The 17,852-nt window shown below is 35.7% G+C and overlaps 1 protein-coding gene across 1 annotated transcript in view; it reads left to right on the top strand.

Annotated features, from left to right (window-relative positions):
* Positions 1–10,060: 10,060 nt before the first annotated feature.
* Positions 10,061–17,852, top strand: part of LOC140164209 (bifunctional arginine demethylase and lysyl-hydroxylase JMJD6-like) — a 42,062-nt gene continuing 34,270 nt past the window's right edge. Inside the window, exon 1 of the mRNA XM_072187452.1 lies at positions 10,061–10,894. Within this exon, the coding sequence (XP_072043553.1) occupies positions 10,167–10,894 (728 nt within the window). The 5' untranslated portion in view covers positions 10,061–10,166. The remainder of the gene's footprint in view (positions 10,895–17,852) is intronic.

Genomic DNA, 17,852 nt, shown 5'->3' on the forward strand with positions numbered 1-17,852 from the left:
ATGATGTGCATGTGGTATACACATGTGCATGTGATATACACATGATGTGCATATAAACTCATATGGTCGATGTGAAACACTTTTTATACACAGACCATAAATGAGGTCTAGACTCTTGCACAAGCTTGTAATATTATGCTTTGTAGAATGCACATTTGTTGTTATGCAGAGTCTATTTTGTGAACAGAGCTCTAACTACAGTCAATTTGATAACCACTTTACATAAAAACAAATAAACATGCAGCCTTTAACATTTGGGATGAACTTTTACAATTAGTGCACCAGAAAACCTTATAAGAATAGCAGCATGTCTCTGATGACAATGTAGACATTGTGTGGCTGAATATATTTTTGAAGAAAAAGTCTTTCATATTCAGGCCATATTAACCTTAACAGTTCATCTTGAAACTGCTTAAGCAGCAGATCTGGCCAACACAAGAAAGCAATTATATGGTAATATGAGATACGTTTGTTAAATAGTTTTTAAAAATTCAGCGGGAACTGTTACAAAATTGTATAAAATCACAAATATAATGTGCAAGATGTTTTATAAGAAATAACTTTTGTATAGAGAAGCAAATTTTGTGAAAACTTGTGAACATTTATGTCTGTTATCACACTTGCTGGTTGTATCAATACCAGAGGGCTAGTGTCATTTAATTGGCAACTGTCATTGAAATCTTGAGCTTTGACGTTGGTTTTTGTATTCAAGTTTAATGCCATTGCCTATCCTTCCCCAAGTGCTTGTGAAAGACAAACTGTGCTCTTGTTTAAACCAGTGTCTAGTTATTAAACCTAGTTAACAAAGCTTTAAATTTGGATTAATTGACTAGGTTGGTGTTTAATCCTAATTTAAAGTACTGCCATAACACTAGGCTAGGCATGTAAATTGTTCATAACTAAGCGCCCATCTCCTAGCAAAACCTAGTTAACTATGCATGCCATGAACTAGAATAAACATAAACTGTCTAGTTCATATTTTGTGTTGCAGGTTTGTGGAGTTTTATTGAAAATAAATGTTTTGATAAGTTAGCCTAATTAAATATCTTCTAAACTTGGTTCAATATATGTGTGCAATAACTTATATCTTAAATCAAGTTTACCATAATATGCAATAAAATTCCATATTAACATGTATACATCTGGTTTAGCTTTGCCTTGTAAACTTAGGTTATTGTAGATATGTTAGAGATAACTTTAGTTAGTAGAGTTATAACTCTGTAGGAGAGTGGTAACCCTAATAAAGGAGTTAAAGTTAAGATTTAGAGGAGCACAATGCTAGTGAATGTTTAGTTTGTTCACTAGGCAATTTATTTGGTTGAGGTTTCACAACATTATTAGGCAACTCAAAACTTGTCTGACATGGATGTGGTAAAAAACATGTTAATTTTGATCAATTTGTAACTTTAAAGTAAACATTAATAAAAGTTATTACATTATGCAGCTGTGTTTTATGTTTGAGGGAGAAAAATGTAACTGGCCATGGATAGGTTACCCTAAATATATGATTGCTTTATGGAATTAATTAGTTATTTAAAGGAGTATTTCGTGATCCTAGCATCCTCTTTTTATGACATTTTTCAGTACATATCCACGAAAAAAGCCTATTCCCAAAATTTCAGTTGATTCCGATTTTGCGTTTGCGAGTTATGCATGATTATGTGTATTACACTGCTACATAGACAATGCGTTGTAATTTCGTTCTGGTGCACCAGAACGAAATTCAAATTTACGATATCTTTGCTAAACGAATTAATCTGCAAGAAATATTTTGTACATAAACATTATGTAGCCAGAGGTTTCCAGTGATATAAAAATCTCAACTTTTTTGAGAAAAGTGGGGATGAGGCTGTGGATCACGAAATGCCCCTTTAATTTGTAGAAGACATGTTTTTTTCCCACAATGAAGAGTGCGTTCTCAAACTTATCACTTATTGATTATGAAAGTGGGTTTTGATTTCAAATTAATATTGATTAATGGCCATGGTATCAATTGATTTTTTTTAAATACAAATTTCTGACAAAATAAACCCAGACAGGGTATTTAGGCATTTATATTAAACTATTAAAACATAAAATAATGGTAACCCAAAAAGTATTATTCTCAACATAAAATGAAATTCATTTTTGATCTGCACAGATTGATAGTATGCTTATAAAGCATGTTGTATTTGAGAATAATAAAATTGGACTTCAACACTACTTGTTTATTTCAGCACTACTTGTTTATTTCGGTAAGCGAAATTAGCAAGTCGTGTTGAAGGCTAATTTGAAATTATTTTCATTTTATTACCACTAGTGTATGAATCTGCAATTATATACAAGTTGTATTTGTTATAAACTGGGTTGAATATTATTCAATCAAAGTTAAATTAGAGTTACCTACTAGTGATTGTGACCTAGCTACATGGTTAATCAAAAGAGCATGCTGGCTTGTAGGATGTCAACCCTATGAAGTACCATGTAATATTTAGGTTGTCAATGTCAGCCTTATGAATAAAACAATGTGAATTGTACATTTCTGTTAGAGTGTACACAATATATGAAATGAAATTTATTAAAAATGGACTGCTTTTGTAATAAAATTTCACAACAGAAAAAAAATGTTGTATGTTGTTTTATTTTCAAAATTAATTTGCCTTGAGAACATTATCGGCTTGCTACCAGCAGTAGATAGTTGATGAAGTGGTGTGGTATCTGTGTAGATAGTTTACGACGTCATATGCTATCAGCAGTATATAGCCAGTGAACACAATTCATTTAAAGTTAACATGTAATGGTTTTGGTTAAAACATTTTAAGAATATTTACATGTCTGGTTATATACATGTAAAAGTCATAAAAATGTTTTTAAAACAGTTTATTTGGAAAAGCAATACAACCTTTGATAAATGTCAAAATGTTATTGTTATAAAATATTTGTTGGACTGCCTAATCACGAAAACCTGGCGATTTCAACTGTCACTGATGACTGTCAACTGACGAAGAGGGCAGGGTGGCACATGACTTCTGCTGTACACATGATCTTACCCAGATCGTTGCATAAGCCACCCAATAGCTTGACAGCTGCCTAGATCTTATCATACAGATGCCCCCAACCTGTTGACCCCAGTTATCATACATCACAACATTGGTACATCCGACCACTACCTTGTCCAAACAACATTGCAAGCTCAACCTCTCTCTGCACAACCACCACCCAGAAGAGTATGGCTTCACAAATAGACACATTGAAATGTTTTTTAAAAGTGCTTATAGCCGCAGCACCGTGGAACACTTTGCTCACAACCAAGGCAGCTTGTGATATTGAGACCAATGTCATCTGTTAGGCAATGCATGCGTTTATATCACAAAGATCTGTGCACTCTTATGTTAACTACCCAGAATGGTGAAATGAGACTTACGAAGAAAGATAGCAAATGGAGACCCGACTTGAATATAACAGAGCCAGGACAGAGTACACATCTGTGTCAAGAAAAACTGCACCTACAGGAGAGTGGTTTTGAATAGATCAACGTACGTCTGATGTCTACATTTGGAAATCGCAATGTCTCTAATACTTTGGCTTCAAGGTGCACAATACAAATAAATTTCCCTATACTTTGTGACAAAATGGCCTCTATTCAAATGGTTCTACCTACCTTACGAAGCGACTCAAGCGATGTGTAAGAAGCAGGCCTAGTTGGTAAATGATAATGGCCTTTTGACATCGTGTCTCTATTTCTCTAGTGATACTTCCATCCTCAGAAAAGATACTTCCCAAGTACTTAACTCCTTTGTCTGTTTTAGCTTGCTGTTGTTAATGGTGATGTCATTATCCTTGGGTAATCGGCTAACTACCATAGTCTCTGTTTTGGATATGTTGACTTTCATGCCATATTTCTCACATCATGCTGCATTTAGTTTGTTGGTATGATCGTGAAGTCCTGCAAAGTCCTTGTGGATGAGGCTATGGTCATCTGCAAAGAGAAGCTCATTTATTTCTCCACTAGTTGGATTTGCTTCCTTGGCGATCTTGTCCATATAAATCAAGAAGAGCACTGGCGACAGCACACAGCCTTGACGTACCCCTGATGTTACTGGGAACCACTTTGACTGGTCACGTCTGGTTCTCACCATGCATTTGCTGTCTTTATAAGAGCTCTAACATTATCTAGCAGTTGACCTCTTATACCATAGCCCTCCATTACAGCCCAACACTGTTCTCTATCCACCATGTGCAGTTCCTGGTTGAACTCGATACACTTTTCACATAATGGTCGTATCGCGAAAATGGCATCTGTACATCCCCTGTCTGAAGCCAAATTGTGTCTCACGTAGTTGCAGCTCCACTTCGAAGTAATATTTTCCTGAAAGACAAACAAACAAGCAAGTAAACAAACAAAAAGAAATATATTGGTGACTATTGAATTTTCGAACTACTGGACCGCTAAGATTTGCTCATCCCATTTTCAGAATAGCGTCACTTGTGATTTTACCTAGAAACCGGCGTCTTGAGAAATACATTAAAAATCTGAATAGAAACGCAGCGTCTTTTTAAATCTTGGCAGATGCTTGGATTCAAGCCTACATTTAATACATGGTACAAATTTTTCACAAAATCTGAATAAATTTTTGATATTTGATATTGATTTAATGTTCAACTTTTACCGAAATGTAAAAACACTGCATCGGGACCATTATTTGGTGTTGTGAAATCTTCAGGGTTGGCTACCTCTGATAACATATGTCTCCCATCAGCTATCAAACTCCATCAATAACAGAGAAGAAAGTGTAGAAGTATATACAGTTACCTGCCTGGACATCAGTAAGGCTTTTGACAGGGTATAGTATCCCAACCTCTTGGCAAAGCTATATGTTCTAGGTTTTATTGGTAAGCTGCTGAAATGCCTGGATAACTACCTTACAAACCACTCGAGAGTCTCAATTTATGGCATTTCATCAACTGAAAAACCTATAAATGCTAGTGGCTAACAAGGCTTCATCCTTGGTCCTCTTTTGCGTATTATCTTCATCACGGCATTACTTCAGGACTCATCCTATATGCAAAAATAACCCTGATGTCATCAACTATGTCCAAAGAAGATAGAATAGGTCCTGCAACATCACATGATGTAGACCTCAAGGCGACAGAGACGTGGGCAAACAAATAGAATGTTCTGTTTGGTAACGCGAAGTGCAAGACCACCACTATTTCCAACCGCAGAGATCATACTGGTCTCTATTGTCTCCCCTTTCTTTGGAACAACTCTGGAAGAGGCAGATAGTGTTGACATGCTTGGCTTGGTCTTACTGTAATTAAACAAAGACCTGTCGTGGACTCATGTTATGAACAAGATGGCAAGAATAGCCAGCATTTCTGGGCAAAAATTATGTTATAACGTCAAATTAATGTCAGATTCGGATTTCTTGGGGTCGACTTACCGGAAAAAGTGTCTTTGTACACGATTTTAGGTCCTCTTGTTCAAAACTAAATTTTTCAAGATGGTGCCGGCCACCAACTTGGATTTCTGGGTGAAAATGATGCCGTAATGTCAAACTAATGTCAGAATCGGAATCATTGTACTCGACATATCCGAAAAAGTGTCTTTGTGCATGATTATAGGTGCTCTGGTTCAAAACTTAAATTTTTTCAAAATGGTGGCGGCGGCCATTTTGGATTTTGGCCTCTAGCGAAAAATGCCGGGGTTTTCAAGAGGGACATGGTGGCTATTTTGTTTCTAAATGGTCCATAGAAGTCGAATCAATCGTCAAACATTACTAGCCAGAGAGTGGTCACCAAATTGAACTTTTTCACCTAACTATTTACAACATAAATCAAGAACCACAGGACCAACAAGGGTTTAATGTGATATTTGAATTCTTCTACACACTCGCTACGAAATGATCAATGCAATTTTGCCAAAGCTCACTACCATTCGCAAGATGCTGTGAACTACCAAATCGCAACAGTTTAAAAAGTTGCTAACCTTAATGATTAGGCATACTAAAATAGTGTGTACGTCAACTAAAATTTTATACAATAATAGTGTCCAAATTGCCCACCAAATGGCTTTAATTGGGCCTTTAATTTGCAAAATGTTATACATTCTCAGGAGAGAACATCCCCCTCAGACAACCCCCTGCGTATGTATTAAAGAAGTGCCCTTTTTTGCTTCTGCTTTGCACACCCGGCACTTTATGTTTAAAGCAATAATTTTTACTGGGCTTTCAATTGGGCTCTCATTTCGCAAATTTTCGCCTTTTAGTTTTAAAATTTTACACAATAATAGTGCCAAAATGGTCAGCCAAATGGCTTCAATCAGGTCTTCCCAGCAAACACAAAACGTTTTCGACACCATTCGCAAAAGGTTTATAAAAGGTTGTCAGAAAGCGTTTAAATGTCGGTTTATATAAAGGGTACATTAATGGTATAAAACGTTTTCATAACATTAAAAACATTTGTTTATAATCTTACCCCAGCAAACACAAAATGTTTTACAGAAAACGTTTAAATGTCGGGTTATATAAAGGGTATAAAACGTTTTAATAACATTCCAAAAACATTTTTGAAAACTTGATACAAAACATTCTAAACATAATGTTATTTTGGGGTTGGAAAAATATTTTGCAAAAATGTTTGCCCAAAATATTTGCAATAACGTTTTAAAAACGTTTTCATGACCTTTATAATAACCCGACATTTAAATGTTATTAAAACGTTTTGAAAAAACCATTTTAAGAACATTTCTGTGTTTGCTGGGTGCAAATATTTTAACATAATGTTATTTAAGTGTTGATAAAATATTTGGCGAAAAAATGTGTGCAAAAATAGTTTACAATAACTTTTGCTGGGTTCATGTTGCAAAATTTTCTCACTTCTGAGGGGGACATATCCCCTTCAAACACCCACTGCGTCACGCAAGCGCGATGCGATTTCTTCGGGGCCATTTGGTAAATTTTATTATTTTCTCTCAAATTGGGCCCGTGACTACTCTGGATCCGCCACTGATTTGAAGGAGCATTATGCTATCAGCAGTAACTTGCGCGATATCAGCAGAGAGTTGATGAAGTAGTGTGCTATCAGCAGTAGATGGTTGATGAAGTAGCGTGCTATCAGCAGTAGATGGTTGATGAAGTAGTGTGCTATCAGCAGTAGATGGTTGATGAAGTAGTGTGCTATCAGCAGTAGATGGTTGATGAAGTACCGGGTAGCGTGCTGTCAGCAGTAGATAGTTGATGAAGTAGCGTGCTATCAGCAGTAGATGGTTGATGAAGTAGCGTGCTATCAGCAGTAGATGGTTGATGAAGTAGTGTGCTATCAGCAGTAGATAGTTGATGAAGTAGTGTGCTATCAGCAGTAGATGGTTGATGAAGTAGTGTGCTATCAGCAGTAGATGGTTGATGAAGAAGTAGTGTGCTATCAGCAGTAGATGGTTGATGAAGTAGTGTGCTATCAGCAGTAGATGGTTGATGAAGTAGCGTGCTATCAGCAGTAGATGGTTGATGAAGTAGTGTGCTATCAGCAGTAGATGGTTGATGAAGTAGTGTGCTATCAGCAGTAGATGGTTGATGAAGTAGCGTGCTATCAGCAGTAGATGGTTGATGAAGTAGCGTGCTATCAGCAGTAGATGGTTGATGAAGTAGGGTGCTATCAGCAGTAGATGGTTGATGAAGTAGCGTGCTATCAGCAGTAGATGGTTGAAGTCACGTGATATCAGCAGTAGATAGTTGATGAAGTAGCGTGCTGTCAGCAGTAGATAGTAAATGAAGTAGCGTGCTATCAGCAGTAGATAGTTGATGAAGTAGCGTGCTGTCAGCAGTAGATAGTTGATGAAGTAGCGTGCTGTCAGCAGTAGATGGTTGATGAAGTAGCGTGCTATCAGCAGTAGATGGTTGATGAAGTAGCGTGCTATCAGCAATAGATGGTTGACGAAGTAGTGTGCTATGAGCAGTAGATAGTTGATGAATTAGCGTGCTATCAGCAATAAATGATTGATTGATTGATTGATTGATTATTTATTTATTTATGTATTTATTTATTTATTTATTTATTTATTCATTTTTTTCTTTCTTTCTTTCTTTTCTTTCTTTCTTCTTGTCTCTTTTCTTTCTTCTTTCTTTCTTTCTTTCTTTCTTTCTTTCTTTCTTTCTTTCTTTTTCTTTCTTTCTTTCTTTCTTTCTTTCTTTCTTTCTTTCTTTCTTTCTTTCTTTCTTTCTTTCTTTCTTGGGACTGGGGAAGGAAACAAGTTACTCCTTAGCCCCACTGCCTCTTTCATATAGAATAAAGGTTCTGGTTAAATATTTTTAGATTGAAGCAATTATCTTTTTCTCACATGAAACGAGACAAACTGAGTATGAAAAACCTTAACCTGAAAAATTGTGTATGCAAAAAAGTGACAAAATTGCAGTTTTGTGAATGAAAATCCCAAAAACGAAAAAAAGAAGAAGAAAAAGTTATTGAAGCTGGGTACCGGGCCTGGGAGATGACTATTTTAATCTTGCAGAGTGAAATATGAAAAGGTGAGCCAAAACAATACACCGGATAGCGTGTGTGGTCCTGTAGGATTCGAACCCTTAGTCAGTTTTCACACTAGACCCAATACTAGTAAAAAGCAACAAAGCGATGTAACCACTACACTGAGCCAGTGCACTTGAACGTAAGTTTCAATTAGTCTATTTATACTTTGGTGTGACTGCGACACTAACTAACTGGTACGCTCATGGTCATCAGCAACCAACGATAAAGTATGTGGAAGTTATTCTATAATTATATATAGTGATTTACTATGCCAAAAGGGAGATAATATCGTTAATATAGTGATTTATTGTGCAAAAAATAGATAAGTTTATGAATTGTCCAATTGTGAAAAGAATAAGTAAACGAAAGAAAGGAAGAGAGAAAAGGTAAAGAACAAGAAAGAATTAGAAGAAATATGGAGAGAAATGAAGATTGAAAAATAAAGAAAAATAAATAAGAACGAAAAAGACAGAAACGAAGTACGAAAGGGAAAGAAAAGACGAAGTAAGAAAAAGGAAAGAATTCGTCAATGAAAAGGGAGTACGATTGAAAACATTCAAAAGAAGAGAAGGAAGAAATAAAAAAGGTTCGGAAAAAATCAGATTAGACGTATCATGATGAATAATTGCACGAATGCAGTTCTGGCACTGTCAATGAACAGAACAAAAACAATACGCCGGATTGCGTGTATGGTTATGGGCAGGTATGAGTATAGAACCCATGCCTTGACATTTTTTTTGTAAATTGTATTATTTTTTTTTTATGAACGAAGTAACCATAGCACAGAGCCGGCGCACAATTAATAGACTGTTTTATGCCATTTAAGTTTGCCAGCACGATTGCACCACACTGAATATAATAGTATGACGTCATTTCATTCATTCTGATTATTCACTGTGAAAGAACAAAACAAAAACACCCGTTTGTATTACTATCGTTATTACGATTATAAATGCGCATAGAGCTCTACGGTTTAAAGGTCAAAGTGTTTGCTTTCATTTAGTACCTCATTATTTGGGCTCAATATTGGTAGAAAACATTCCTGGCAGTTATATCATTAGGGGCTATTAATAATTGTTTTATGACTAGTATACCACATTATTCCGGATTGAAATTGATAGAAATCGTTTCCGAAATTTCAGCTCTATACGTGCTGTTCCCGGGCATTGCTGAGTGGATGCTGATTCTGTTAATAATAATCTTGGGCATGGCTGGCGATATTGCGTAATCAATGTTGTTCGTTCATGGGCTTGTTTACGTTGGTTACTAATGACGCTAGAGGGCTCTGTCATTGGTTTATTGTAACATTTTTATAATAAATATCCTGTATATCCACTCCTTACAAAATACAGATTGCTAGCATTACTATGTGAGGACATATTTCATAACATATTGGAAAACAAATAGCGGTTTGCCTTTGATATTTGATTTTACATGCTGCAAAAAGAAATCGAGCAGTTTAAGGGAAATACGAGTAGGCTATTTGATCTAGAAACACTTATCGTCGGCTGCATCGCACAAAACTATATACGTCCAAACCAGGAAGTAAAGTGGTGTTTCGATCAAAACAAAACAGTCCGACTATAACGTAGTGCAGTGGTACAAAAACAGCTAGAAACTTCATCGTTTTAAACAACAATCTACTAGAGTTAAAATACTTCAAAATAATGACAAAGGCGGCCAAAGTAAAGGAGCAGTTGGTGCGAGAACTCATACGGTTAAAGAGACAATCTTGTCAAAGTGGGTTAAAATCTGGCGATGTTCGCCAAGTGTTTCTCAACTCATGTGCCGGCTTCCAAAGTAGTGGTAGTGGTAGGCAAGCGAGTGATGATCACGGCACAGATTTACCGTCGCGGAAGGGCAGTGCTAATTCATCAGATACACGGAAAGTACGTCCAATTTGGAGAAGAAGACTGGTAACTTTCACTTTTGCACTTATTCCAGTTCTTTTAGGTGTTCTATACGTATGTCATCGAGCTGAGTATGATTGGGAGGACTTTATGAACGATGTACGAGAAACTCCATGTATCATAGAGAATAACTTTTTCATCATGGAAATGGCACGACCACTAGCTCCATGCGCTATGTGTAAAAACCTTACTAAAGTACCAACTTATAATCTCATTGACAAAGAGGAATTCCTCAATAAACACGCTTATTCAGGCCGACCAGCTATCATATCTGGTGCTACAGCAAATTGGACTGCTATGGAGAAATTCAGTTTTCATTTTTTTCGAGACCTATATAGGAAGTACCCAGGTTCGTTTGATAAGATTGAAGATGAGTGTCAGTTTTTCCCATATAATACTGATTTTACGTCATTAGAAGAAGCTTTTAATATGTCGGATGATCAGGCGGCTATGAAGGAAGGAGAAGCAGGCTGGTATATAGGATGGTAAGCTGTCAATTATTATTGTTATTATTATTATTTTTATGATTATCATCATCATCATCATAATCATCATCATCATCATCATAATCATCATCATCATCATCATCATCAGTAGTAATAGTAGTAGTAGTAGTAGTAATAGTAGTAGTAGTAGTAGTAGTAGTAGTAGTAGTAGTAGTAGTAGTAGTAGTAGTAGTAGTAGTAGTAGTAGTAGTAATTTAGTAGTAGTAGTAGTAATTTTAGTGTTTTTATTTTTTGTCCCATCTTCTCCATCTCCTTGTAATTATATTTTTTCTCTTTTGTATTTGGGCTCAAAATCATTAAATATTTTGGCCCTTAATAATCTAACCAGCATGTGTAAGATTTCCATTGACCATGAAATATTATACTGGGCACTGACTTACGACTAGAAATAATGTGTAAAATTATCCACCGTTTGGAATAAATCTCTTTAATATCAAGATAAATAGATTCAAATATATTACAAAAAGGAGAACTGTTATCAACCCATCTTTAATCTCATATTTTATATAATATCAATTGGATCAGTGAGGTGACGTACACAGGGTATCATGTGAATGGGTGCCTTGAATTATTGGATTAGCGAGGTGATATACACAGCGTATCATGTGAATTATTGAATGGGATTTGTGACCAAACATGTCCTGATGAGGCTCTCATGGATTGGTCAAGTGTGTTATAATAATGTACTAAGTTGAAATTTGGTATCTTTTTAATCAGACACATAACCATGATTATAACGTTTTGAAAATGTAAATGGAAGAGGTATTTTTGTACTTGTCTGCCCTATACGGGGGTGGGGGGGTGGTGGGGGGGGTTACACAGAATTAAATCTGAATTCTTTGATAAATATTTTAAGGCAACACCTAGGCTATTAGGTCCACTTTACTGGGTAATAATATACAAATAAAGTGCAAGTTAGATAGACGTAAAATTAACACCGCAATAGGAAGGCCGATCTTTCATATTAAACTGTTAAAAATAGCCACACATAGTCTATGTTTGTACCGGGTTTAGTCTACTTTTTGCAAGAACAATTTTGGTCTAGCCCCCCCCCGTAATAAATCCAAGCAACCTGCCAGATTCCTGTTTTTGTCCAAATCAAATACAATATTTCTCTTGATGTCCTATTGTTCATCCCAGTGTTGGCGCATTCTCATGTTTTATATCGGAGGTTTGACCTGGTATTTGTATAAAAAAATTAATCATTTCTGTAAAATTGGCGTGACTTATATTTTCAGTCGCTTGAGAAATATTCCACTATCTTTATATCCTGTAAATGTGTACATTTATAATAAAACTCCATGTACACACAAGTGTGGTATTGAATTAAATTAGGCAAGGACATTATTGGAACATAAATCAGCTAAAATATGTTAATTTAGAAGTGACCCTACAGCATATTAAGTAACATAATTCAATAGAAACGCGTTACAAAATGGACATTGGCGCAAAGGTAGAAGGTTATAGGGCAGAATAAATAAAATCTTGGTTTTCTGTAACAGGAGTTGTAATATAGGTTCTATGTTAAATATTTCATGCCCTATTCCCTTCATGATTGCAAAAAATGCTGTGTCTTCCCAAATTGATCACATTTCCTAAAAATGCGTGTCCCAGGTCTCTTTTTACCAGAAGCAAATGAATACCCGAATGCAAGAAATGGACTTGGGTCATTCTTGTATTGAGGTATTCAATTATGTTCCCCTCTTCTTTAGGGGATAAAATGTGTTCCCCAAATTCATCCATTCCCCCTGGGATAAACATAATGTTTTGTTTTCTGAGGAGAAATAAATGTTGAGAATTGCCGATAAAATCAAAATAATTGCTATCTGCTTACCATAGGGACTAACACAGAAGATACACTTTTAGAATGATAAAATATTACCGACCAATGCTATATTATTTCAGACAGTGTTGAGATATCAGTGGATAATTTAATACTCTGATAATTCCTGCATGCCAGCATCAGCTAAATGATTGATTTTTAGATGCTACTACAATTATAAAGGTGCTATTTTTAAAAAGTACAATTGATCGTACTTGTATGAAGCCTTAAACTAAGACAATGGATGTTGATTTTTAAGAGAAAGAGATGGAGAGAGAATGTCTGACCAATGAAAAATAGACAAGGAAAGAAAATACTAGTAGACATGGAGAGAGGAGCCAAGAGCATGAAAAGGATAGAGGTAACGGTGTGTGAGTTATTGAAGGAGAGGAGAAAATGAGAGGAGAAAATAGAAAAGAGAAGGAGAGAGAATGTCTGACCAATGAAAAATAGACAAGGAAAGAAAAATACTAGTAGACATGGAGAGAGGAGCCAAGAGCATGAAAAGGGTAGAGGTAACGGTGTGTGAGTTATTGAAGGAGAGGAGAAAATGAGAGGAGGAAATAGAAAAGAGATGGAGAGAGAATGTCTGACCAATGACAAATAGAAAGGGAAAGAAAATAGACATAGAGAGGGGAGCCAAGAACATGAAAGAGATAGAGGAGAAGGTGTGTAAATTATTAGAGGAGAGGAGAAAATGAGAGGAGAAAGTAGATGGAGAGAGAATGACTGACCAATGACGAATAGACAGTGGGAGAAAATAGACATGGAGAGGGGAGCCAAGAACATGAAAGAGATAGAGGAGAAGGTTTGTAAATTATTAGAGGAGAGGAGAAAATGAGAGGAGAAAGTAGAAAAGAGACGGAGAGAGAATGTCTGACCAATGACAAATAGAAAGGGAAAGAAAATAGACATAGAGAGGGGAGCCAAGAACATGAAAGAGATAGAGAAGGTGTGTAAATTTTTAGAGGAGATGAGAAAATGTGAAGAGAAAGTAGAAAAGAGATGGAGAGAAAATGACTGATTAATGAAAAAATAGACAGGGAGAGAAAATAGACATGGAGAGGGGAGCCAAGAACATGAAAGAAATAGAGGAGAAGGTGTGTAAATTATTAGAGGAGAGGAGAAAATGAGAGGAGAAAGTAGAAAAGGGATGGAGAGAAAATGTCTGACCAATGACAAATAGACAGGAAGAGAAAATAGACATGGAGAGGGGAGCCAAGAACATGAAAGAGATAAAGGAGAAGGTGTGTAAATTATTAGAGGAGAAGAGAAAATGAGAGGAAAAAGAAGAAAAGAGATGGAGAGAGAATGTCTGATCAATGACAAATAGACAGGGAGAGAAAATAGACATGGAGAGGGGAGCCAAGAACATGAAAGAAATAGAGGAGAAGGTATGTAAATTATTAGAGGAGAGGAGAAAATGAGAGGAGAAAGTAGAAAAGGGATGGAGAGAAAATGTCTGATCAATGACAAATAGACAGGAAGAGAAAATAGACATGGAGAGGGGAGCCAAGAACATGAAAGAGATAAAGGAGAAGGTGTGTAAATTATTAGAGGAGAGGAGAAAATGAGAGGAGAAAGTAGAAAAGGGATGGAGAGAAAATGTCTGACCAATGACAAATAGACAGGAAGAGAAAATAGACATAGAGAGGGGAGCCAAGAACATGAAAGAGATAGAGGAGAAGGTGTGTAAATTATTAGAGGAGAGGAGAAAGTAGAAAAGGGAACATTAAAAGAAGGTAAGGCAGAAAAAACAAATGAAAAATGATAAACACATAGAAATCAGTTTAAAACAAAATTCTTAATCTTAGTGCCTCATCTCTTTACTCCAAAAAGTTGAGATTGTTATATCATCAGAAACTTAATGGACATAATGTTTGTGTGCATAACATTATAGATTTGGTCATTTGACAAAGACATTGTTAAATGTGTATTACGTGTCACTCGCAAATTCAATGTCAGAAGCATTTTTCGTGGATATCTATTAGTTGTTCAATCTCCGCTTGAGAACATTCCTTGTTCTGGCATTTACCGGCCCACACTTCCACTACCCATGCCATTGTTTACATGTTTACAATGTTTACCAACATATAAAACATCCAGTACCCCCTAAAAACAAGCAATGAATAATATTCAGAAATTTGTGGGTGTGTGTGTGTGTGTGGGGGGGGGGTGTGTCAAGAGAGACTAAAATGACAGCAGTTCCTTTGCAGGCAAGGTATACTCTAATTCTAAATCTATCTTCAACATAGTACGTACGCTGTCAGATAGCGATATGATAGGCCAATGGACATCCAGAAGGTATTATTGTGTGACCTATTTTTTGAAAAGGCTTGTGCCATTATGTTTTATTATCTAATGGAATTATGCTCATTTTGACTGTATAACGGTATGCAAAATATTGTGGCTTTAAATCTATTTAACATGTTCATTGCTTTGCCTTGCACTCAAGTGTAATTTAACCATCAAGTGTTGCTTTATCGCTACCACTTTACAAAGCTGCCTTAAATTGCGTAAGACGAACTAGGAAGAGTTATTAATACATTAATACGAAATGGCAGAGTTGCATAGAATCTTGCTGATGCATGTTCTTGGATTAATGTTTTGAGAGCAGCAGCTTACTGGAAAAGATTTTCCTGTATTCAGAATCAAGAAAATACGCCATGGTTTCTTTCATTAAATAATGCATCATTCGCCTGTTTTACCAGATTAAACCTAGATAAATTCTTAATCCTTTTATTAGCAATAACTTTTGTTACACGTTATAGATGGTATCTATTTGCAGCCAGAGACAAATCACTGGGTATCCATGGTAACCCCTAGTAGTAATAATGTACAGAAGATTTGGTGAAATCTTAGAGCAACTTATAATGGTTGAGTTGCCTTTAGATCAACTGATGAAGACACTGCTAAGTAAGATGTTGATTATTCTGTCATTATGGAAAGACAATAAAATATCTCATTAAGAAGAAAGAAGAAATAAAAGGCACGAAAACATGAATTCAGAAATGCATGAGATGTTTTGAAGGAGTGGTGATCAGACTTCAAAATGTAGACCTTTAAAACAATTAATGTCAAACAATTCTGTCAAACAATTATTGTTCTAACTATTTTAATCTTTTTGGGCATAGTTTTGCAAAAATCCTAACAATTAATGGTACTTTTTGGTTACTGACGGTCTGTCTTTATGTCCCGTGAATCCTTATTATAAGTATGGTTTCCTCAAATGAAATGATATATGTACAAATCTGGGTAACTGCAGAGTTCCTATCGTTTTTCAATCTTATCCATGTTCTTGCCATTTGATGTACAGCATCAGATTTTATTATGAGTTCAACATCTGTATTAAAGATATATGATATCTGTTACATGATAATAATATTACAACATAAATATGGTGTTAAACATATATTATGGGCATGATGATATTAAAGCGCAGATATTGGAATAGATATTGTGTTTCAATATCTGTGATTAAAGCAAGACACGATTTCATACTTTTTTGGCTAGAACTCATCCAATTGCAGACAATGTAGCTTACATAAAACAACAGTTTGTTGTACCACAATGCTGTTTGACTTGCCACATCTGTATACCCTCTACGGCAGTTGATGTGTAATATATAAAACATAAAACAAAAGGTGCACATGATACGAAAAATGGCAGAAAGAAGGAAGGAAAAAATAGAAAGAAAAAAGGATGGGAGAGTGAAAGAAGGAAAAAATGGATAATATCAAACAAGCAAGAGAGAAGTAAAACAGGAAAGAAATTGAATCCTTTATACTGTTACGAGTCGTACTGACTCAAGGCCAAAATCACCTCTTACCCAAATTCACACGAATGCACAACACAAATACACTCTTTGATTAAGCAAACAAAATCTAAGTCTTTAAATGAAAACAAAGTATGATTGGTACATATAACAACAATTGCAAAAACAATAAAATCACACCATTACAGTTTCAAATTAATCAGTACTTATCACAGCAGTCTTGCAATGACTGTTCTTGCAATGTTCCGATGTATATCCTTATATGTTTATCCTTATCCTTACATGTCCTGCAAAAATCAGCGAAGTCATTGTACACTTGCATTGATAAATATCCTTGCGAATAAAATCCTCACACAAATCTCCTTGCCCTGCTTTCTCCAAACGTAACTCATTGCGCTGCTTTCTCCAAAACTGGTGCTATTTCCACCTTTCACACAATATCTCCAGGAAGCAGGACTGCGAATGCAGTTGTCCCCACTTATATTGACAGTTGCGTTGAATAAAAAAAACCATAGATCATCATATTTAGATAATCTATGCATAAACCAGACTTCAGCAAGTCGACAGAAAAATATGTATTCCTTTCTTGGAAGAAGTGCGCTCTTTGACGTATTGTAGACCTTCTCCGACAACACTGACAGGCAGTAGTACATTAACTACAAAATATTTTTCTGGTTTGCAATTTCCTTTCTTTGAAGGAATTGGACTGTAAGCATATTAGCTAGCTAGCCCAGATCAACACTATAAACTGTGAAGAATCATGTTTACATTTTCTTATATATCAAGCACTGAAAAAAACCCCATTCTATTAATAGCTAATTACTACCTTCACACTATTCTGCAGTCTGGGAAAATCCCAAGTCTCAATTATAACATTAACCTTTCACATGACATCACTTCCTGAGGGGGGGAATCCGTGACATCTTCACTTTACAAACTGAAAAAACCTGTACAAATATCAGCACCATGGAGTGTACATTATTGGAATTGCGAACTTTAATAAATGTTTAAAATCACACAAAATCAATACTGTTAATTTAGTCTTGAACCTTTTATTTGTCATGACCTTTAATATCATGAACAAATACTTCCTGATATGCAAGGAACATTCACCATTGTTGTCATTACATGTTTATACAAGTGAAAACCGTGCATTCTTTTCATAAGAACGTGTAATGATAGTAAAGAAATGCCACGCCACGCCAAGAAAATCAATGGACCTTGCCTCATCAGTTGATTCTATTGACTCAAATATATATATAGCCTACAGGGTATATATGCCAGAAAAACGATGTTATCATATTGATAGAAGATGTTTGGCTAAGATGTTTGACATTACA

The sequence above is a fragment of the Amphiura filiformis genome, chromosome 11 (genome assembly GCF_039555335.1).
Source record: "Amphiura filiformis chromosome 11, Afil_fr2py, whole genome shotgun sequence".
Taxonomy (NCBI): domain Eukaryota; kingdom Metazoa; phylum Echinodermata; class Ophiuroidea; order Amphilepidida; family Amphiuridae; genus Amphiura; species Amphiura filiformis.